The following is a 23,746-nucleotide window of genomic DNA, read 5'->3' as shown; positions in this document are numbered from 1 at the left end:
GTGGACACAGGTCAACCACAAAAACTGTGTTTTGCAATATTTATGCATATATTATAGTCGACAACAAATGCGTGTTCAACGGCTTAGACGGTATGGATACCACCACAGCACAAGGAGTGCACTCGTATTCACTTATAATGTCAAATAGAAATTACAATGACTTGCAATTATTTTGAGTTGGCATTGTGAGGGGACTCGTCGAAGCATTTTCAGCTGAGCCGAAGCCAGTCTGAAAATACACCGCACAACCTATTAACTCTTATAAGCTCATAAGCCATTTTAGTTTTGTAGCTTAAGTGGGTTTAGCCTTGGTAGCTCCGTATTATCATGGCTCAGCTCATTGTTGCTTTGGCTGCGTTTTTTTGGTGCATTTGTCCTATGCAGAGATTACCAGGACAATTTAAAGCTAATTCCTCTGTGTGATTTTGCCCAGGTACATCCAAGGCGCTTCATCTCCAAAGGACATGGTCATCATTGTGGACGTGTGAGTATCCTGCTCCTCAGTCGCTGTCATCCTCTCAGTGCCTCTCGCCCTCTCGAGCGAGGAGGTCCCTTTCACAACGAAGGCCACCAGTGCCACCTGTTGGTGTGAGGAATTTGTCATCAGAACTCAATCGCCGTTCATTGTTGATCCCATTTTTTTCCGCAGTCCCTGCAGAGAATCGAAATGCGTAGCCATGTCTGCGGTGACTTTTTAAATCATTCGGCTGCCCGCCGTCATTCTAACAAGCTCCTCCTCGAACGTACTTCATTGCGGCTGAGTAGGAGCTGTACATATGAGGAGTTGTCTGCTTTGGGAGGTGTCTGCCCATGATGGCACTCGTCCCAGCCGTCTCCAGTGATGTGGACCGTTGGTTCTGTGTTCAGGAGTGGGAGTGTGAGTGGACTCACCCTGAAGCTGATGAAAACATCGGTGATGGAGATGCTGGACACTCTGTCAGATGACGACTACGTAAACGTGGCCAGTGTGAGTAGTGTCGTGCGGATCAAGCATTGCTACCTATAACACACATATATATATATATATATATATATATATATATATATATATATATATATATATATATATATATAAAATGTGATTTTGTGATTCTGATACATGAACTTACCCTATGAACACTGGTCCATTGTCTTATTTTTCTTATTATTTGTATTTGTTGCAGCCTTATTGTGCACACAGGACCCTTCTGTGTCCATCCCTCTCTGTCTGACATTCCGTCAGGGCCAATTATTTGGGAAATGCTGGATTATCTAATAGTATAGGACAGACAACTGCTGCGGACATATACACAAATGCACACACGCACGCACGCACGCACACCCACACACACACACACACACACACACACACACACACACAGAATGGCTTGGTACCCCTGTTTGGAGACTTCCTTCAGTAATCCTCCATAATCCATTGCTCTTAGTCAGTGTATGGCTCTAAATCCCAGCCCTAAAAGCAAAAAAAAAAAATTAGCGTAGTAATCTGGGTGGGAACACTGCTGATTTCCAACCCTTTTAAATAGTTAAGCTGTACGGAGGCATGCCATGATTTATTTGCAAATACTGGTTGCAGGTCTGGCAACCTTTACATTGACCTTCTGCAATGTCTGTAATCTGCATTCCCCTCCTCCACAACCTACCGTACTGTTGCAATATATAGCAATATTAAAAAAAATATAGCGCAGAACAGTGGTTCTGAGGGACTACTGGTTTTCATTCTAGCCATTTATAAGGGGTTGATTTAGACCAGGGATGCCCAAAAAACCACTGATCCTTTTCCTTGCATAGGAGGAGAGAACCACTGGTGTGGAATGTAGTGAATAGAACATGCAGATGTGATATAACATGCATGGCATTCCATGAAAGGAGATGATGAGAGACATGCTGAACTACATCCTCTATTTCATTTCTTTCTCTAAAAAATATGAATAGCCGCGTGAAACCATGAAAAATGAAAAAAAATACCGCCCTCAAATTTTACGCTGTGTCCAAAACATTTGTCCAAAACACAATTTCTCACATGTTGACTGGCACAACACACAAACATATAACTAGAAGACATGTTACAAATCTACACACTAAAGGTGCACACAAGCTCATGGGACGAGACGGATGAACACACACCCAGACTTTCTAAGGCTAATTTGGCGGATGAGAGGAGACAGGTGATATTACCTTGGCTGGGACTCGGCGTCGGAGCTACACCTGTTCGGCGTGTGCAGCGTTGCCGTTTCCAGCGCGCGCGCTGCCAGGCTGCGAGGCAAAGGACGGCCCACATCTGTGCACGTCCCCATCTCAGCAAACAGACGCAGAGAGACGAAAATATACAGAAAAGGAGACAAAAAAAGAGCGACATAAAACATACAAAATATTAACGATAAAAAATATTGCAAAACATTTTCTAACAAAGCAGTAAAAGCAGGGAAACCGATGACATATCGATGACCGACAAGAAGCTTTTTTTATGGGATTGTATCTTTATTGGGGACCTTGTGTTAGTTGTTACCTTTGTTTGTGTGTTTGCCTCTCCAGTTCAGCGAGAAGGCCGACGCCCTCGTGCAGTGCTTCAAGACCTTGGTTCAAGCCAACGTCCGCAACAAGAAGATCTTCAAAGAGGCCGTGATGCACATGCAAGCCAAAGGGACGACGGACTACAAGTCCGGCTTCACCTTTGCCTTCGAACAGCTTCTCAACGTAAGACCCGAACCCCCCGACCCCGGCTTCCCCCCGTGTCGGGGCGGGGGGAAGCCGGGACGGCGGTGCGGGGGGTAGACGACAGGCGTCCGCGTGCTCGCGACCCAGGTGCTGCCTCAGCGCCGTATGCTCCTGTGTTTGGTTGAAGGCTGCCGCCCTAATGGACTCTGATGGGATGATTGATGAACGGAGCCCAGAGGAGATCAGCCAGAGACACTTTATATTCCTCTGGTGGGGCTCGGAGGCACGGCGCCAGGCGCCGTCCGCCCCCCTGCCCCCCTCGCAGAATGAGAAATAAAATGGCCCTTTTAATCGGCGTCTGCGGCAGACTCTCTGCCATGATTGGTAGCAGAAGCACAATAAAAACGTGTAACTGTGGCAATATTATTTATCTTTATTAGAATCTTGTCAGAGTGACGTGCCGCTGGGTTGCATATCAGCAGCTGTCGGGCAGAGAGAACGGGGGGTTGGGGGGTGGAGTGGACGGAGGGAAAGACAAAGGCACGACACATACCGAATCCCAACACCCTGAACTAATGTCTGGCTCCTAACATGCAATTGCGAAACCGTTTAATAAAAAAAACGGAACGAACGGTGAATTGCTTTGTTGGACGTGAAGTAATCCACGGTGGGACGTAATAAGATAGATACCGCCTTGATACACTTGGCTTATCTCCATCCTAAACACATCCCCGCACCCTGACCTTCTCCGCCGGCGTCAGAAAAGCGGCAAACCGCCGGCGTCAAAAAAGCGGCTTTTTTGTTGTCTTCAAGGTGAACGAGGAATCTCTGGAATTCCGTTTTTAAATTCCGGAAATAAGCGTCCGCCCCCCCCCCCCGACACGGTTGTGAGGACGCTGACATAAAACACCACCTCCAGACGCCTCCCCCCCCCCCTCTCTGTTCCCACAGGAGAGCAGCGCCCCGAGGGCCAACTGCAATAAGATGATAATGATGTTTACGGACGGAGGGGAGGATCGGGCGCAGGACATCTTCGAGAAGTATAACTGGCCCAACAAAACGGTCAGTGCCCCCCCCCCCCTACCCCCACTCCCCGCCAGGCAATTATTCATCCACTCGCTCTGAAAAACCCATATACATTACCATCCACACGTTACCTTTCCCTCCCTCTCTCGCTCTGTCACTCTTGTCTCTCTCTCTCTCTCTTTCTCTCTGTGTGTCGTCCCTCTTTGCCCGTTCTGCCACGGCGTTGTGCTGACAGCGTCTCGCTAAACAGAAGCCATTGTTGAGGCTGTCAGACATGCCAGCTCTCCAAATGTGCGCCAAGACGTCCGGGCTCCCCGTCCGGGCTTTTTTTTTCTTTTTCTTTCTCCTCCGTCTTTGGCGGCGTTTACGTTGCGTTTCCCGTTTTTGGGGTTTTTTTGTTTGTTTTTTTTTTGTTTTTTTTAGGTGAACGTTTTTTTTTTTTACTTTATTTTTTTATGGATATAAGCTATCGTTCTTTCTGGCTCACGCTCTTGTTCCCTCTTTTCCATTCCGATGACTTATTCCCTGCTGGTAATTCGACCATTCTGTCAGCTCACTTTGTTTCCTCCGTTCCACTTTCTTTCTTCCATTCATTTTTTTTTTTTTTTCTTTTCTTCATTATGTCACCGCCCCCCCATGTTGCAGCTCTGTTTGATATTTACTGTCATCTGCATTACCAGCCGGTCCCCTCGTGACGGCTGCTGTCATGTAGGGGTAATCTTCGGTATGACAACTCTGTCGTTCTGCCCGTGCGCTAGACTGGCGTATAAGCCGACCGGGGGAACAAGCCCTCGTGTCCGTATTAGCTGGATATTTAGGATTTGTCCATTATTGTCACACAACAGCGAGCTCATTACCAAACCAGATGGAGGTTTGTCGGGTATTGTTTCGCTTCAAAGGCGCTCTCCGAGGAAGGTCGCCCGGAATCCCTCACCCTCTGCCTTTCTTTCCCTCCTCCTCCTCCTCCAGGTCCGTGTGTTCACCTTCTCCGTCGGCCAGCATAACTACGACGTGACCCCGCTGCAGTGGATCGCCTGTGCAAATAAAGGTGACGATTCCGACGGTGATGCCGCGGCACCCGCGCACGGCAAAAGGCAAAATAAATATAAACGGACGAGTCATCTGACCGGGGGGGGGGATAAATAAATAACATTTTCCGCCTCCCTGAAGTGTTGTGCTGTGCGTGCGAGGAAGGCACGTACAACAAAATAGTGCACGGACCGTTTTAGTAACAGACAATCAGGGAACATCCGCAAACAAGAGGGTGTTTGATCACCGCAGAGGCAGAATATAACAAAGTACCATCGCTATGTTAAGGTACTTAAGTACAGTTTTCAAGTATATGTACTTCCTTCATTATATTCACTTTCATCTTTTACGCGACTAAATTTCACAGCAAATATCTACTGTATACTTTTTAGTCTTCTATATTTCATGCTTCAGTTTTTAATTTTTTTAATCAGGGACTGGATCTCTCAATGTGCTGAAGTTGGATTGCATATCATTAGATCCATCATAGGCTCCGTTATATCAGGGTACAGGATATGACAAGTACTTTTACTTTTAATATTTATATACACTTAAGAGTCCTTATATACTTTTACTTAAGTAGACTGGTACTTTGACTTTTTCAAGACTCTTTGCGTCAGAGCGTGTGTACTTTAAGTACACAAGTCAAAGGTCTGAGTACTTCATCCGCCACTGGATTCCAGTATAAAACTACCACCGAAGAACCTGTTCTCCTCTAGTGGGGCTGGAGGTGTGTGTTCCAGCTGATTCATAGCCATCAGAGCGAGTCGGTGGAACGTACCTACCCAGAGGTCGATATTAATCAGCAGGAGGAGCCTGAACGCAGGGCCATGACCCGGCCACGTCCGGGATCACGCCTCCGCGCTCGCCGCTGTAACGATAACCGCGTTAAGCGATGTCTGCGCCGACACGAGGCAGCGGTGTTAAAGCGCTGGGGCCTCTGTGGAGCCGTCCGCGGCATCTTCGACACTTAGCTCCGTGGTATCACACGGAAGACAGCGGCGGTTCACTGACACCCCCAACGAGCCACAGCCCCGTGACATTTACACAGCAAATAAGAGACACGTGTGTGGACACGCACACACACACACACGCACACACACACATGTTAGTGCTTTATAGACAGATCTGTGTGTGTGTGCGTTCGTTTGCTTGTGTTCTTTGTTCTTCATGTTTATGTGTGTGTGTGTGTGTGTGTGTGTGTGTGTGTGTGTGTGTGTGTGTGTGTGTGTGTGTGTGTGTGTGTGTGTGTGTGTGTGTGTGTGTGTGTGTGTGTGTGTGTGTGTGTTTGTGTGTGTGTGTGTGTGTGCGCATCACAGCACAAACCAGTTTGGCAAAGTGCACAATGTATCAAAGTAATGAGAGTCATCTCGCCCTCTTAACATTCTATGGGCGCTGTCTCCATTTCACAGCTCTTTGTATAAACACTCTTGGCTTTAATAACTTGGGGAGCGCTGGCTGTTATTGACCCAGTCGGTCACTCTCCATCCCTAATCGGCAGACGCGCCCGGGGCTCCGCATTCCCAATGAGCCTCCGCATTTACATCCCGCCGTACAATGATGAGCGTGGGGGGTCAGCGACCGCGAGGCCCGGCCCTTTCTCGCGTTCCCGCCGACATCCCAGCGCGGCTGTACGTGCCGATGAGGTTTAGCCTGACAGATGGACCACTTTTGTCGGTATAGCACGCTTGTTTAACTCATTAACGGTTGAACATCTGTCCGTACAAAGCGAGGCGGCTGGGCCTCTCGCTTTTTGGCGGTCTCGTTGAACGGTACTAATTCTTTCACCCGTTCTTTCAATTCCAGGTTACTACTTTGAAATCCCATCGATTGGCGCCATTAGAATCAACACCCAGGTAAGATAAAAGGCAGGGGTGCCTCCATTTAAGGCCTGGCAAATAGAAGCAATTCTCATTAAGCTGCTTTTGTATTATTTTTTTGTTCATTAGTCCCCCGAGAAAACAACAGGATTTGAAGGTGGAGGCTGATTTCAATCCTGTCGGAGCGTTCCCCAACCGCCGAGTTTATCAAACCAGCGTGCGGCTCGCTTGCGCGGCACACCGATCTTTGCGTTGTTCCAGGATGTAGATCCAGTGATAAGACCATGAATATGTTTCCAAAGGATAATACCGTGATATTAAAATGTTACAGTACATCATAGGGTTATTTTGTCCCTGGAGAGCTTCACCAACGTACATGAGATGATACTTTTGGCTTCGGCGTCCATACTGGACTTTCCCACATCACCTCTCCAACCTCTATGTCTGAGTGATTTGCGAGCCCCTGTAAGTACTGCAACTATGACCAATTCCTAAAATAAGTGTATTGTTGCAACGCGACACGGACCCATGAGCTCTTCCCTTTCATGTCCGGACCCACGCGGTCCTGAGAAGGAGCTGTTTTTGAGCCGTGATTTCCGACGGTTGTAACCGTCTCCCTAGTATTCAGCACTCAACTTTGATATCGCAGATGCAGTTTGACAATTGAAAATTCTATTTTCCACTCTCTCTTTTCAGGACGCCTCTTTTATTGTGTCCCGGGTTCATTTCGGTTCGTGTTCTAAGTTTATTCCCACTCCGTCGCCGTAGATGCTTCTTTAAATATCCCCTGACAAAGGGGCGGGTAGAGTTCAGGCCGGATAGCTTTAGAAGGAGTGTGAGATAACTTTAGATGCAGAGATTAAAAATGCTGTTCCACTCTATCACCCAGAATCCTTCCAGGAGCTCGGCCTAATCTTCCCCCTCATCGGTACATCTCTCTCTCAGACCACGCCTCGCTCTCTCTTCCTCTCTTTCACTCCCCCTCCCTCTCTCTCTATCTTTTTCACACACGCATACACACGTAAGCACGCATGCACACACACACACGCACACACAGGCACGCGCACACACACACACACACACACACACACACACACACACACACACACACACACACACACACACCTCGGGCATTTGGTGCACAGAAGGCCCTGCCATCTCTCTTTTCGCTTGAGGTGCTACCAGCTTCCTCGGCCCCTTGGGATAACCTCATTCCAGCTGTAGAAATTGACTAAGTTGCTGTAGGGAGTGAGAGGTCCCCCCCGTCCCACTGAGGCCCCAGAATAGACCTTCGGCTTCAGCTTCCATTAACTGTGGCATATTTATATTCTCTCACCTGTCAGTTACTCTAGTAGGTTCTTTGTAGGTGACCACATCTGGGTGTCGTGATATTTAACTGTGCTCTGCTCTTTAGCATTAAAAGACACACAGAACATAGATAGATAGACAGACAGACAGACAGACAGAAAGACAGACAGACAGACAGACAGACAGACCGATAGATATATAGATAGATAGATAGATAGATAGATAGATAGATAGATAGATAGATAGATAGATAGATAGATAGATAGACAGACAGACAGACAGACAGACAGACAGACAGATAGATAGATAGATAGATAGATAGATAGATAGATAGATAGATAGATAGATAGATAGATAGATAGATAGATAGATAGATAGATAGATAGATAGATAGATAGATAGATAGATAGATAGATAGATAGATAGATAGATAGATAGATAGATAGATAGATAGATAGATAAATAGACAGACAGACAGACAGACAGACAGACAGATAGATAGATAGATAGATAGATAGATAGATAGATAGATAGATAGATAGATAGATAGATAGATAGATAGATAGATAGATAGATAGATAGATAGATAGATAGATAGATAAATAGACAGACAGACAGACAGATAGATAGATAGATAGATAGATAGATAGATAGATAGATAGATAGATAGATAGATAGATAGATAGATAGATAGATAGATAGATAGATAGATAGATAGATAGATAGATAGATAGATAGATAGATAGATAGATAGATAGATAGACAGATAGATAAATAGACAGACAGACAGACAGACAGATAGATAGATAGATAGATAGATAGATAGATAGATAGATAGATAGATAGATAGATAGATAGATAGATAGATAGATAGATAGATAGATAGATAGATAGATAGATAGATAGATAGATAAATAGATAGATAGATAGATAGATAGATAGATAGATAGATAGATAGATAGATAGATAGATAGATAGATAGATAGATAGATAGATAGATAGATAGATAGATAGATAGATAGATAGATAGACAGACAGACAGATAAATAGACAGGCAGACGGATAGATAGATAGATAGACAGATAGATAAATAGACAGACAGACAGACAGACAGATAGATAGATAGATAGATAGATAGATAGATAGATAGATAGATAGATAGATAGATAGATAGATAGATAGATAGATAGATAGATAGATAGATAGATAGATAGATAGATAGATAGATAGATAGATAGATAGATAGATAGATAGATAAATAGATAGATAGATAGATAGATAGATAGATAGATAGATAGATAGATAGATAGATAGATAGATAGATAGATAGATAGATAGATAGATAGATAGATAGATAGATAGATAGATAGATAGATAGATAGATAGATAGATGGATAGATAGATAGATAGATGGATGGAAAAATAGATAGACAGATGGACAGGCAGACAGACAGACAGGCAGACAGACAGATATATAGATAGACAGACAGACAGACAGATAGATAGACAGACAGACAGACAGACAGACAGACAGATAGATAGATAGATAGATAGATAGATAGATAGATAGATAGATAGATAGATAGATAGATAGATAGATAGATAGATAGATAGACAGACAGACAGACAGACAGACAGACAGATAGATATATATTTGCATAAATATATATATATATATATATCAGCTCTCATTCCTCATTCACCGCCTCATTCATACATTAGTTTTGGAAGCCCACGATGAGTTTCCAAAGCCAGAAGGGGATAAATAACAACCCTTTAGTGTGTGTTGCTGTGGCAGTGAGTCGTGATGGTTTTATCCACTGTGTCTGCTCGGTGGCCACCACCTCCTGCATTCAGCGGGCAGCGCCTCCGCCATAATGTTTTCTCAGTGAAACGCTTCACTGGCCGGGCAAAGGCCTCGCTGCTCATCCTTTAAAAGAGAGATTGAATTATTTTCTGCAAATTAAAGCCGTTACCGAACCCGGGGAGAAATATTACCGATATTACACCCGGACAGTTTACGAAGCCCACCGAGGAACCACCGGTATCGGCCCAAGAGTCCTCTCTGCTCTCGCCGGTTTGCGTCGGCCGCACGCCGGAGCGCCGGTCGTTGGCTCTCGTGTTCCGAAGATTGTTCTAGTCAGGCGGAAAATTTCCCCCTATATCCCGTGAAAAGGTCTGGCTGTCATTGTCCTGATGGAATATCTCCCTGTGGCGCGTTAAACCAGACTTTTAGTGAGCTAATAATAGAATAGGTTACGCCTGTCAGCACCTCAGAGCGCCGGCGATGAATAACAAAGGGTCAAAAGCATAACAGTGGAATAGCCGTGTGGTCACGCAGCACGCCCCCCTTTGTGTGCGGAAAAATGCTACACAAAAGGTTGCGGCAGGGGTCAAAAAATTTGTTACCATAAAACTGATCAAAATGCATCACACGTATTTAACATTCGAGTCGGTTCAAGTGAAAACGGACGCTTCCTCGCGCAATCTGATAGTTAGTCCGGTGGTTCAATTAAAGACGGGAAGCGGCGCGGTGCCCTGTTTCGACCGCTCAAATAAGAATGCCGAGGAGCCCCGACGTAGGTTTTTGTTAAATCATTGAATTATTTACAGCTTCCAACAACAAACACGAAGCACCGGCGGCCGACAGTGCAATCAGTCCCCTCTTTGACAGGCACGGGAAGATGTTGTGAAAACGGCGCTGCGGGGTTCTTTCTCCTCCTAACTGTGTGTTTGCTTCCAATGTCAGGAGGTCAGGCGTTCGGCGGTTTTGCCAATTACACACCGGCACCAATATGACACGGATCAATACGTGATTACGGGGGAAAAAAAACAAAAAAACATCTCTGCTATCGGAATCTATCGACTGAGCCCATAACAGGAAATTATAGTGAATATGATGAATTACCGGTGGATTTAACCCCTCACCCCTGTGTGGGAGCGCTGTGGGATATTTCTCCGTCATCCTGGGGGTTTGACAGCGGAGCTACCGGGAGAAAGGCCCTGTTTGCACGCCAGCATGCCATTGACACTCCTAATGTGTTTTTAATGGCTCCTTCATAATGATGAAAAACGGCCTTGAGTGGCTGAGGACCGCGGGGCTTTACGGCTGCGCGGGGCCAGGCCCGCCGCCGCCGCCGCCACCGCCGGCTTTATGTGGTGACGGAGGGAAGGCTGTTCAGGGTGTTTTAGTTTTATGACGGATGAACGACAGGATGCTCTTCCAGCTCCCGCTTTTAACCGCATTTACATGACAAGCGCCATAAAGTTGGGGTCGGTTTGATGATGTGTTTTTGTCGTCGTGTTTGTGTGCGTGAGAGTGCGCGCGTGCCCGTGAGAAGGGTGTGATGGAGCGATAAAGACAAATTGAAGCGTAAAGTAAGAGCTGTGTTTGTGTTTGTGTTTGTGTTTGTGCGTGTGTACCAACATGTGTTTCTGTGTTCCAGGAGTATCTGGACGTCCTGGGCCGTCCCATGGTTCTGGCTGGATCCAAAGCCAAGCAGGTCCAGTGGACCAACGTCTACCAGGACGCTCTGGTAAGGCCCACTGGGACAATAGTTTCATTTATTTGGTTCTTCTAAATGGATACCAATATAAATGATTATGGTAGTTCCTTCTAAAGCCCCTTAGGTGTCTGTGACTTGGTGTTACTTGTAATGTGAAAAGCTTCAGCATATTTTTAATATTTAGGTGAAGATTCTTTCTGTTCATTTGTTTTACATAAAAAAAAAACATTAAAACATGTCATTGTATCTTATTCCACTAGAGCCCGATGACAGATTTCGGCACGTAGGCACCTTGTCCCCGCATTTAATTTAATTCAGACGTGATTTGTGCCAGTATCGTTATAGCCAATTAATTTTTAGGCAACCAGTAGTAAGAAGCACTTCATTGTCAAAACAGTGGAGCCTTGACAATTAGATCATAAAAAATAATTTGCGCCGTTTTTATTGGACCTTTTCATCTAAATCTGTCTCAAGTACAATGTAAAAAGAAAAGTAAAAATGTATGGACTACATTTTATAGCATGGAGGGGGCCCACGCTAATGAAAATACAAATTATCTTATGTTACATTTCTTTACGTTCACTGCTATAAGACTGCATTACACATATCCATTAAATAAGATATTTATTGGGCGTTGGATGTTGTAGGATAAATTAATGCATTTGAAAGAAATAAGACACTTTCTCATGAATTATTTTGTTTTGTCAGGGTTTGGGTCTTGTCATCACTGGAACGATGCCAGTCTTCAACCTCACTGCTGATGAGGGGAACTCCCAGGTAACAATACAGTACTGTGATAAATAAAATGAATAATTTGTTGAGCTTATTAAATCTATTTCTCAATTTAAAATTTAGATTTTGAGCTGTCAATTAAAAAACATTGAGAATCCCGCCCCTCAAAAAGAGTATATATATATATATATATATATATATAGTATAGGTTTAACAAATTAAAGCATTTTTTAAATGTATCTTATCACTCCAATCGATTTTTTCAGTGTACAGAGCGCAGTGTACAATATTTTCATTCCAAACAATCAAATAAACAATTCTTCCTGCTATTCACGTGGTAAACAATCAACACCTGTAAGTAAAGACAGCTCCATGGGTAGAATGAGCACTCTAACGAGGGCCAAACACGAGAGGAGTTGCGGCAGCAGGGAGCACCGGGCGGCTGTTGTCAGCCGGCGCCTCTCCGTCCACGCCCGTCCTCCGCGTGCGGCGGGCCTCCGTCCAGACGCCGCTCCGCGAGGCAACACCTCCCCCCTGAGGTGCCAGCAGACATCACAGCGGCTCGTCTCCACCGGGCCGCGGCCGTGGCACCGGCGCGTGCGGCTCACAGCTTACGCAGTGACCAAAATGGTGACGCGCGGCTCAACGCGCTCAAAGCTCAAAGCGTCGACGCGGCATGAAACCCGCCACAATCTCCGTTTGCTCCCTCAACAGAACCAACTCATCCTCGGCGTCATGGGTGTCGACATCGCCATCAACGAAATAAAGAAGAAGACGCCGACGTATAGGGTGAGTGCTTTTTTTTTTTTTTTTTTTTCAACCTTTCTGTTTTGGACTGTACCCGGTCACGTCTTAACCCTCGGGCTCTTTTCTGCGCAGCTGGGAGCCAACGGCTACACCTTCGCTACCGACCCCAACGGCTACGTGCTGCTCCACCCGAACCTGCAGCCCAAGGTTTATCTATTTGACTCACTCGATTATGAAATGATTCAAATTTGGCGACCGTTTTGTCAGCCCTGGCAAGTGAAAAGCTTATCCACGGCTGGCAACTTGGCAACCGCTTGTAAAAGATAGTGTTGAGGCCCTGTCAGATACACTCCTGACCCTCGAGTTAAAAGTCTAACGTGATCCCTGTCGACTGATGCCCCCACCCACACCCCTCCCTCCCCCACTCCCACGGCTCACCCTGTTTCCCTCTCTGCTCAGATCATTAACTTCAGAGAGCTGGTGACTTTAGACTTTCTGGATGCTGAGCTGGAGGACGGCAACAAGGAGGAGGTGAAAACGAGGCTTTCGCCGTCGCCGCCGCCGCGCACACACACCAACCACTCAAACCCAATCAGTTTCACGCTTTTGACTCGATGATTCAACGGCTTTGTCGGTAATTTCCTGTGTGGAAATGTTTGGGGTTTTTTTCTCACCCATTTCTCCCCCCCCCCCCCTTTCTCCCACCGCTGCACACCGTCGTACGTCTCCTCCCTTCCTCTCAGATCCGTCGGCAGATGATTGATGGCAAACCGGGCCAGAGGAAAATCAAGACGCTCATTAAGTCGGTTGATGAGGCAAGTCGTCAATATATGAGAGGCAGCCGTGATCCGCAGTGACACCTTTCAGAATAGCCTTAGAATGACTGAGACTCACTCAATACGTTGTTTGCCAAACGGATGCAATAAGCCCGGAGTTGAGCGCGTGAACGTGACGGTGTTGCTGCGGGTGTGTGTTTTTGGGGTTTGTGCGTCAACAGAGGTACATTGACGAGGCCATGCGGACGTACACTTGGACACCCGTGGAGGGCACAGATTACAGGTGGGTTTCACACAAGCTGTTCATCCCCGCACCAGACACCGAACGACCACGAGCCGTGAGTTGAGCTGTTTTTTCTTTTATTTAACCTTGGCGCGAGCGTCTGAGTCACGCAGGCGTACGGCTGACAACCGTCATTCATCAACCAGCGGCGTGTGTAAATTAGGAGATAATCCATCTGTTGAGCGCGGGGAGAGACTAAACCTATTAATAAATAAAGTCAAGTTGTTCATTCGCCTTTTGTTCTCGCGCACCAAACAATTCATCTGATCCACCTACTGTATAAATTCAGAAATTTGCCAGTATTTAATGAGCAAATTAACCGCCTGGCCTAATCATCCCAAAACTCAGTTGAACATTTGAGGTGGCATTATAACCACATTTCCTCCAGGCGGCACTTTGCAAAATTAGCGCTTGCGATATTCAATAGGCGTACGAACGCCCAACGGGGGTGTCGCGTTGTGTCTGCTGGCACGCCGCCCGATCCTGGCTAATGCATGGCCCACATCAGGGCTTTCCTCTGCATTTCTATTAACATCTCATTTAAAGGGAAATTCCAATGTGTTTCGGAAATCGCGGTCCAATTCATTCTTGCGTGTAAACGGCTCTCCCTTTCAACCCTCTAATCTTTGATTCATCCTGCCAGTCATCGGGACACAAATTGGAGCGGGTTTACGTGTCCTCGATGCGCGGCGGACATTGTTTTCAACCCGAATTTGCTTTGGATCACAGATGCCCGAGCAACGGTGTCAGTCTGCCGACACTAACACCGCTTGATTTAACGTGTGTTCCAATTAATCCTTTTACGGAGCAGATTTGGCATCGCAGATTAGGGGGCGGGACGTCTCCCCCCTCTCAAATTTGACTGACGGCGGAAAAAATGATAATGCTCCATTATACAGATCGAAAGGGCCGCTGAATTCGAGTGGAGCGAGAAAGCCAATTGGTGTGCTACCTCCCTTTAAATCAAGTGTTTATTATTCGCATTGGAGACAAACTTATTTTTCTGAGGAGCGTCTTTTGACATATCCAGTGCATTTTCATATGTTTAAATGTATGGAATCGGACTGTGTGTGTGCGTGCGTGTGTGCATGTGCGTGTGTGTGTGTGTGTGCGTGTTCTGACACTCTCTGACTCTGCTCCCATCGCAGTCTAGGGCTGGTCCTGCCCACATACAGTGAAAACCACATCAAGGCCAACTTGAGTGACCAGATACTTCAGGTGCAGTGTAAGTACCACTGGATGCCCGGCATAGACTAAGGCCTCCCTCTCTCTCTCTTTCTCTCTATCTCTCTCTCTCTTTTTCGCTCCCTCTCTCGCTCTCTCTCTCTCTCTCTCTCTCTCTCTCTCTCTCTCTCCCTCTCCCTCTCGTCCGGTCTCAACTTTTCTACCTCCACACTCGCTCCAAATGCGACCTGGTGCTCCCTCGTTATCCTCCGGTGCCTCGCTCCGGGTCTCCGGCTTCTTCTCAGGGAGCGTAGGAGCGGCGTCCTCCGCCCAGCCCTCCCTCTCTTCCCCTCAACCCCCACCCCCTCCCTCTGTCTCACCCTCCCCCTCCTCCTCGCTGTCTGGGAGACAGACCCCTCGTCCCAGGAGTCCTCTGACTCCCCCTACTCTCCCCACTACTCCCTCTCCTGTCTTCATGCTGTGCTGTAAATCCGGTGATATTTTTTCTTCACACCTGCTGAAGAAAAAAACCCTGAACTGACAGAAAGGTGAAAGCTGTGGTTTTACGATGTAACTAAGGTGAAAATAATGGTGACCTTGTGCTATTATTTTTTTTGCCAAATGCTCTCGCCTCTTCTCCATCGAGTAATGATTCTGAAGCGTCTGTGTTTGAGAGTTTTTTTTGTTTCGGATTTTCTGATGGAAAAATAATGAATGTAAAATAAAAGTGTGAAAAAAGGCATGCTTTTCACTACCTGTGTTTCGTGGTATGATTTTATTTTGATGTTGTTTTTTTTTTTTTTATTATTTCCTTGAGTTCTTGAGTGCATATACGTGATTTTAATTTTTTCTTCGTTTTTTTGTCTTTGTACTGTCGGATCTGTGAGATGTGTGTCAGCTTTGGAATCATTGAGTGGATAAACTGCCACCGAGCTCACAGTGGCAGTTTTCGTTGTGTGGGTCTGAATCGGGACACTCGCTGTCCCTCGCATTCTCTCTCTCCCTCCAGACCCTGTTTGTCTCCTCTGTTCCTCGTTCATCTTTTTTATTTTATTTTATTTTTTTTACTTTGTTTTCGGTTTTTTGTCTCTCCATGGTTGACTTAACGAGAGAAAAAAAAGAGAAAGAAAAAAGAAATGAGCTGGCTTTTGTCGTTACCGTTTCCTTATTTTCTTCTTTTTCTTTTCTGGATCTTCGCCTTTTTCTTTGTCCTTTCCTCCGTTCGTTCCATTTCTCTCGTTTGCTCCGGCAAATAAGACGTTTGCTCTCCATTTTTCTTTGCTTTCTTGTCTCGTTTGACTTAATTGGTTTCCTTCTTTTGACGAAAAAAAACAAACCACAATATTTTTATTCAAAAAGTAATTGAATAAAATATTGTCTGTGACCCCCCCCTTCCCACCCGAACCCCTGTTTCCTTTCTTGCTCACTCCTTCTCTGACGGATCCACACAGTGTCAAACTCCAAGGGCAAGTATACTCCATATTGGTCCACGTTCCTTACCTCTCCCTCCTAGTGCCTCCCGCTGCCTCTTCCCCACACCTCCTCTCGTTCTGAACCCCCACCCTGCTGCCCCCTACCCCCACCCCCACCCCCGCCCCCGCCCCCGCCCCGTCCCAGCCGGCTTGCCTCTGTTCCCCGCCCGTCTTGCCTTCGGGACCCCCTCCCCCCTTCCCTTTCCCTACTTCTTCTTCCTCTTCCTCTTCCTCTTCCTCCTCCTGTCCTTTTCTGACTTCCTACACACTCTCCACCTTCCTGCTGCAGCTCAGAACCCATGTTTCCCACGATGGCTCCTCCGGTCCCCACATCTAACACGCACACAAACACGCGCGCACGTGCGCACACACACACACACACACACACACACACACACACACTACACTAAATGGTGTCTACCCCCCAACTATTTCCAAACAGGCTGTTTACCCCCGTTCCCGTAGCGCTCTCTCTCCTTTTCTCTAATTCTCTCATTGAAGCATAATTCTCTTTATCATTCATATTCATTTGATCTATTCTATCTTCATATGTGATTGTTACTATATCACTCTTTGTCTGTCTGTCTATCTATCTATCTATCTATCTGTCTATCTGTCTATCTGTCTGTCTGTCTCTCTGTCTGTCTGTCTGTGTCTATCTATCTGTCTATCCGTCTGTCTGTCTGTCCGTCCGTCTGTCTGTCTGTCTGTCTGTCTATCTATCTATCTTCCTCCTATAATGACAAACATTAAAGTTATGCCTTGAGTGACTCGTGACACTCATCCAATCTATTATTATATCACAAATAGTCCCCCAATTAGTCTAGCATGCAACGACACGTTAAAATCCAAGTTCAAAAGCTTCACAGTAGATCAGAAACATTGCAGCAACACTTCAGTTGTGATCTTTCGTCAGCACACGGCGTATAACTATGGCTACGATCCCACCTCTGTCCCACCAACCCCCGGTCCTGTGCGGCTCAGCTCTCCGCGGTGGGACCCCGCGGGGCTCCAGGTCCTCCCGTGGTGCCGGGTGTCAGAGCACCCGTCCTGTTTGTCCCTCCTCCGTAATCCCTGTCTCCATCGGCTTGTCTCCCCTCCCCATCCTCACCCCTCAGACAGACATGGGGCGCGGTTGGCCGCTGTCATAACAAACTTGACCCGGAAGTGCACGACATTGTGGGCGGAACACTACCTGGGCACTCCATTTTAGCTCTCAAAAGTTTGCCGTTACAGGTCCGATGACACATGGGAACACAGAAACACACCATGTTGATTGTGTCAGGATGTCGGTGTTTGTTTGGGTTTGGGTTGATTTTTCTTTGTGTTTAGAATTTTTTATTTTTTTTCAAAGTTGCCCTTCCGCATGCCCTTCACAATGCAATGCACTTCCCCTGATTTTGTGTCTCTGAGTGCCCTCTGCCCCGCCCATCTGAGGGGTGACCACTTCCATCGGGACCCCCACCCACCCACCCACCCACCCACCCACTCACCCACTCACTGCCCGCGCAATGGTTTGCCATGTTGATGCCTAACCGAGAGAAAAACACTCACTGTGGGTTGTTTTGTCTGAGAACTTTCTTTCCGGTCGTAGTATGTATGGTAAGTCAGTTCTCAGACATCCAAAGTATACAGCAGATTGAACCCCCCCCGCCCCCCGTCCCCCGTCCAAAAAAAAAAAAAAAAAAAAGTAACAAAGAACATCTGATGAACAAAAAAAACATATAAAATCCTGAATAAAAGACGTGAGTGCTTATAGAGTCAAAATTGTCCATTGAGAGTCGGACTCCCATTCCAGGCACCATATTGGCTAACGCTGGTGTTCCCCCATGAAATCTCTGTGTCGCTATGGTTAACTCCCTTCTGCGTCCCTGCACCCGAAGATCAGCCGCTGCTGCCCCCACCGCTCCCCAGCGCTCCGCTCCCGCCTTCCCAGATAATCTTCCCCTTTCTGTTGCAGATTTTGAATCACTGCTGCCAAACAGTTTTGAGTCGGAGGGACATGTATTCATAGCTCCCAGGTAGCTCTGTGTGTGAATGCCGCGCTGTCTTCCCCCCTGCTCCGTCGGTGGTCTTCACTGTTTGAGTTGTGTCTTCATGTGTTTCTGCACGCGACGTATCATTTATTTACCATTACCGTGACTGAGTTTCACTTTTTTTATATTTGCATGCAGTCAAAGATTTTTTTTTTTTTTAAAGACTCTGAGTTCACATGCTGGATTCTCATCTTCCGTTTTGTCAAGTGTTTTTTGGTGATACCGTAGTTAAAAGTGTTGCCAAAAGATGATTGGTAAAAAAAAAAAAAAAAAAAGATGATTCATACAAAAAAATATATATAAATCAAAACTAGAGTTAAGTGCTTTTATCTGTAATCCAAATTTGCCAAATTTGAACTTTAGGGTTTCTATCATTCCTATCTCTATCTGCTATTATGCCTAAATCTCTCCTTCCAGTCTCTCCCCTCACCACTTCAGATTACCTTTGCATGCTGCCGTGGTTGTGATGCATGTTTTCATCTCTGTATGCAATAGACGTTATAATCACATTTTCAACTTCAAGGCTCAATGTCATTGTGGAATGATTAAAGAGTAAAACCCTGTGTACATATAGTGCAACAAAACCTTCGTGCCCAAAGATACAAACCTTATTTTCAAGGACATTGTCACTCATCTACTTTGCAAGCTGTTCCACACTCAGCGATTTAATTCATGTTTCACTCTCTCTACGTATCGCAGTATATCCCAAGGTCACGCATGCAAAACGAGCAAATGTGAGGGAAAAGTTAGTTTGGACACCTGAGTCTTAGGCTAGTCCAGTGCCCGAGAAACAGGCAGTGCCAACGTGCCACATACATTTATTGTCCTGATACAAATATATAATAATACCAACAATAATAAACAACTTTGAATCTCCCCAGGGAATATTGCAATGATCTGGAACTCTCCAACAACAACACGGAATTCCTGTTCAACTTCATTGCGCTCATGGAGAAGGTGACGCCTGATTCCAAACAATGTGAGTTCCAGACGTACTGTTTGAGCACCCAGAGTGACGGCGCTCGAGACAGGAGCATCACAGCGTGCGTCTTTATACGGTCGAGGGAAAACTGTATTCCTGTCTGTTTGTCCAGGCGACAACCTGCTGCTTCACAACCTGATCCTTGACACTGGCATCATCAGACAGCTGGTGGAGAAAGTCTGGAAGAACAAGGACTTGAATACGTACGTGGTACCAAATGATCTGGGAGGCTTTTGCATTTGCCCCATGACATAAAAGTCCACTCACTCCATGTTCTCTTTATCCTTTGTAGGTACGGCTTTTTGGCCGTGTTTGCCGCAACTGATGGAGGCATAACCAGAGTGTTTCCCAACAAGTATGTTTTACCTATTATATATTTAGCATATTTTGGCAGTTGATATTTTAAATGCGGATATTTGAAAAGGGTTGTGGCCGGGTAGGTTGTAGTACATGAATGAATGATTCACCGACTCTGTCGGTGGCTGTCGATATCAGAGCCGCAGAGAGTTGGGAGGAAGACCCTGAGCCGTTCAACGCCAGCTTCTACCGCCGCAGTCTGGACAACAAAGGCTACATCTTCCGAGCGCCTTACCGGACGGGTGAGTGACGTTCTTGTCACACAGGCTTCTGAAGATGTGGTAGTTCCGTATGTTTGACCTTTCCGTTCTGTCACCGCTCTGCAGTGAGGGACGAGCTGCTCAACCCAGAGAACGATACCATAGGGATCCTGGTCAGCACCGCTGTGGAGATCACGGTGGGAGGGAAGACCATCAAACCCGCAGGTCCTTTATCAAACACCTCAAGAAGGTTTTGATGAGAAGCACTGGTGATTCAAAATGGAAGGTTTCACAATATGTTAAGGATCCTCAGACTGTTGCTGTCTTTCTGTGTCCGTGTCAGTGGTTGGAGTGAAACTAGACCTTGAAGCCTGGACAGACAAGTTCAAGATTCTTGCCAGCAACCACACCGACAGCCGCCATGGCTCAAATACGGTAAAATATTGCAAACATGCGATGGGCTGTATTCACAATTTGTATATACTTATGTTACTTATCGGTGCTGACATTGTTTTAACACAGTCATCTTTATTTTTCTCTTCGTTAGTGTGGACCAAACGGTGGCTGTGAAATGGACTGTGAAGCCAATAGTGATGTAAGAACCTGGCTCTGCGGACCAACTTAAGTACTTTACTGCATCTGGAGTCAGTTTTTACAAAATGTCCCTCTGTTTCTCCGTACAGGATCTTCTGTGTTACTTGATAGATGATGGCGGATTCTTAATCATGTCGAACCAGAAAGACGACTGGAACAAGGTGACGTTAATGAGAGCCTCATTTATGCCAATAACCTTTTTCTCCCGAGAAAGAGTGTAGAGTTTAGTATGTCCATGTCTTCCACAGGTGGGCATGTTCTTCAGCGACGTGGACCCCACCTTGATGCACGTACTCTTCAACAATTCCCTCTACAACCGCAAGCAGTCGTTTGACTACCAGTCAGTGTGTGAACCCATGCCCAGCAGCAGCACCGGGGCGGCCCCCAGAGGTGCATTTGTGGTAAGGACATCACACTCGAAAAAACAACAACAAGGAACGCACACCTAGTCGTGTGAGGTGGCGACACCAAGCATAGTCATAGATTCCCTGTAAGTAATGAAGCCAATAGCTCTATGAGGAAGAAAATGGATAGATGGGTGGATGGTTGGTTGGTTGGTTGGTTAGATGAATGGATGATAGGTTGGTTGATTAGTTGGCAAGGTGGATGGATGGTTGGTTGGTTGGTTGGTTGGTTGGATAGACAGACAGACAGGCAGGTAGACAGACAGACAGACAGACAGACAGACAGACAGATAGATAGATAGATAGATAGATAGATAGATAGATAGATAGATAGATAGATAGATAGATAGATAGATAGATAGATAGATACTTTCTCTATGTGCACTTGAATGCTTCTCCATGTCTGCAGCCCACCATTGCAGACTTTGTGAACCTGGCTTGGTGGACGTCGGCAGCTGCATGGTGAGCGGCTCATTCACACACTGTTCCAGTAAATCACTTCAGAATCCTAATCCTATTCGACAACGCCATTACATCTGGCTAAAAGCTCATAAAGAGTATATGAATGAATGAGTTATTCATTCCTTGTTTCCGTTCCCAGGTCCTTGTTTCAGCAGTTTGTCTATGGAATGGCCTATCAGAGCTGGTTTGTCACAGGTGAGAGGAAAACATTTTCTCTAAATTTGCATCCGTTTTGATAAATTTTGACATATTAACACAAACACAAAGCAGTGTCAAGCCAAGGTTTGATATCTATGGCTTCCGTTTTACACCATTTGAATGAATCTTTCTGCTGGTATTCTTCTGTCATATTGCTGGCAATCCATCCCACATACTATGCAAAAGAAACAGGAAAGTAAAGCGAGCGCACACACACACACACATACACACACACACACAATGTTAATTTGATGGGTTTTTTTTATGCAAAATGTATAGAAAGAGACAGAGAAATTGTCAAGAAAAGACCCTCGCCAATTTCTGCTAAAGTGTAACTAAAGCTGTGCTGTGTTTGTGCATATGCTGCAGATGAGGTGGAGGCGGAGGGGATGGACTCCAGAGAACGGAGCTGTGTAATGATCCAGACCCAATACTACTTCACTAACATCAGCAACACGTACGGCATGCTGCAGGACTGTGGCAACTGTTCCAGGTTTGTATTCAAACAAATACAGACACACACACACACACACACACACACACACACACACACACACGCACACACGCATACACGCACACACGCACACACACACAATCACTGATGTACACACACGTCAACCATATTGCAAGTAGGCACAGTTAGTGAGCTAGATTTATAGCAGTGTCTGAGCTAATAAACAAGATTAAATCGCCTCAGAGTTAATGAAATGGTCGTATCATCGGCTAAATGAGCCTTATAAGAGCGTCCCGTGAAACAGGCCGATCCATTAGCAAATGAGCCTGTGATATAACGGAGGGGAGGGAACCCTGACGGAGCCGCGCCGGTCTCTCCGCAGGCTGATTCACGCCAAGAGGCTGAACAACACCAACCTGCTGTTTGTGGTGGCGGAGAAGTTGCCGTGCAACACCTGCGAGATAGAGAAGCTGTCCCAGGAAGAGGAGGAGTGTATCCTTTCTTTCCACATCCAACCGGTGGAGAGAGAGTTTCAATCAACATGGCTACATGGAAATATATTCACACCGCATTTATTTGTTATCAATCGTATGAATTAACCGTGATATGGAGATGCAGCATGAATCCACGGTGCTTAACGTGGACCTACTGTTACCTGCCTTGACAGTATCTTTTCCAGACAAGGATAATAACCCCTGTGAGGAGATGGCCGTGGCTCGGTATCGAAAAGGACCCTCCACCTGCTTTGACAACAATCGTGCTGTAAGACTCACTGAACAGAACACGTACACGTACTCTGCTAAAACACTGAAAATAAAAGTTCCTTTGGTCAGGTAGCAGCTCTGTTTACAAATAGGCATCAGACGTTGCCACGATTGTCCATCAATTATAGTATGGGGATCTTTCAAGTATTCTCTTGTAACATATTGTAAATCTGCAGTTATATGATAATAAGAATACCTTTATTCGGCCAAATACCTTTTCATATACTGTACAAGGAATTTGTCAAGGTCAACGTTGGTGCATTGCTGCCCTGACAATTGGCTTAAAAATGCTTGGTCTGAAAGAGAAAAATAAGCAAATAGCCCAAAAATAGCCAAATATATAAAAATTTGAAAATAAATGTAATAAATGTAAAAGAATATGCAAATACACTTAAATATACAGACAATAGCTGGGGCTAAGTGGCAGTATGGTTAGTATGGCTGAGTATAAAATATGTAGATCGATATACTGTACAGAATGAATCAATATGTATACAATAATATGAGCGTGATACAATGAATGAGTAGGTATAAATTAACACTATGTTATTACTAAGTTATTACAGTGTCTATAATGTCATTACAGTATTATTACAATATATTGCAGTTATTGCAAATTGTGTGTGTGTGTGTCATAATATCCAAATTATTTTACACACAGTATGTGAACACTTACTTCCACATAGCCTATTTGTAAAAACAAACCATATAGAGAAATAAATGGGATATTCTTTTATTATTTGGATTTTGAGGCAAAAAGGAGCAATTTGTCAAGAT

At 45.5% G+C, this 23,746-nt stretch overlaps 1 protein-coding gene across 1 annotated transcript in view; it reads left to right on the top strand.

Moving 5' to 3' along the window:
- The window catches only part of cacna2d2a (calcium channel, voltage-dependent, alpha 2/delta subunit 2a), a gene marked incomplete at its 5' end in the record, with an annotated part of 134,713 nt that overhangs the window by 110,349 nt on the left and 618 nt on the right, over positions 1-23,746 (top strand). Inside the window, 29 exons of the mRNA XM_080000311.1 lie at positions 434-484; positions 868-967; positions 2,533-2,694; positions 3,607-3,717; positions 4,651-4,729; positions 6,517-6,566; positions 11,285-11,374; positions 12,053-12,121; positions 12,791-12,865; positions 12,956-13,030; positions 13,283-13,354; positions 13,567-13,638; positions 13,821-13,882; positions 15,031-15,107; positions 18,455-18,539; positions 19,436-19,533; positions 19,649-19,739; positions 19,829-19,891; positions 20,032-20,135; positions 20,220-20,318; positions 20,437-20,528; positions 20,641-20,688; positions 20,777-20,848; positions 20,936-21,088; positions 21,501-21,553; positions 21,693-21,748; positions 22,121-22,244; positions 22,588-22,697; positions 22,885-22,967. Of these exons, the coding sequence (XP_079856437.1) occupies positions 434-484; positions 868-967; positions 2,533-2,694; positions 3,607-3,717; positions 4,651-4,729; positions 6,517-6,566; positions 11,285-11,374; positions 12,053-12,121; positions 12,791-12,865; positions 12,956-13,030; positions 13,283-13,354; positions 13,567-13,638; positions 13,821-13,882; positions 15,031-15,107; positions 18,455-18,539; positions 19,436-19,533; positions 19,649-19,739; positions 19,829-19,891; positions 20,032-20,135; positions 20,220-20,318; positions 20,437-20,528; positions 20,641-20,688; positions 20,777-20,848; positions 20,936-21,088; positions 21,501-21,553; positions 21,693-21,748; positions 22,121-22,244; positions 22,588-22,697; positions 22,885-22,967 (2,476 nt within the window). The remainder of the gene's footprint in view (positions 1-433; positions 485-867; positions 968-2,532; positions 2,695-3,606; positions 3,718-4,650; positions 4,730-6,516; positions 6,567-11,284; positions 11,375-12,052; positions 12,122-12,790; positions 12,866-12,955; positions 13,031-13,282; positions 13,355-13,566; positions 13,639-13,820; positions 13,883-15,030; positions 15,108-18,454; positions 18,540-19,435; positions 19,534-19,648; positions 19,740-19,828; positions 19,892-20,031; positions 20,136-20,219; positions 20,319-20,436; positions 20,529-20,640; positions 20,689-20,776; positions 20,849-20,935; positions 21,089-21,500; positions 21,554-21,692; positions 21,749-22,120; positions 22,245-22,587; positions 22,698-22,884; positions 22,968-23,746) is intronic.

Source organism: Zeus faber, assembly GCF_960531495.2.
Source record: "Zeus faber genome assembly, chromosome: 5".
In the NCBI taxonomy this organism is placed as follows: domain Eukaryota; kingdom Metazoa; phylum Chordata; class Actinopteri; order Zeiformes; family Zeidae; genus Zeus; species Zeus faber.
This window is presented reverse-complemented; position numbering and strand designations above follow the sequence as displayed.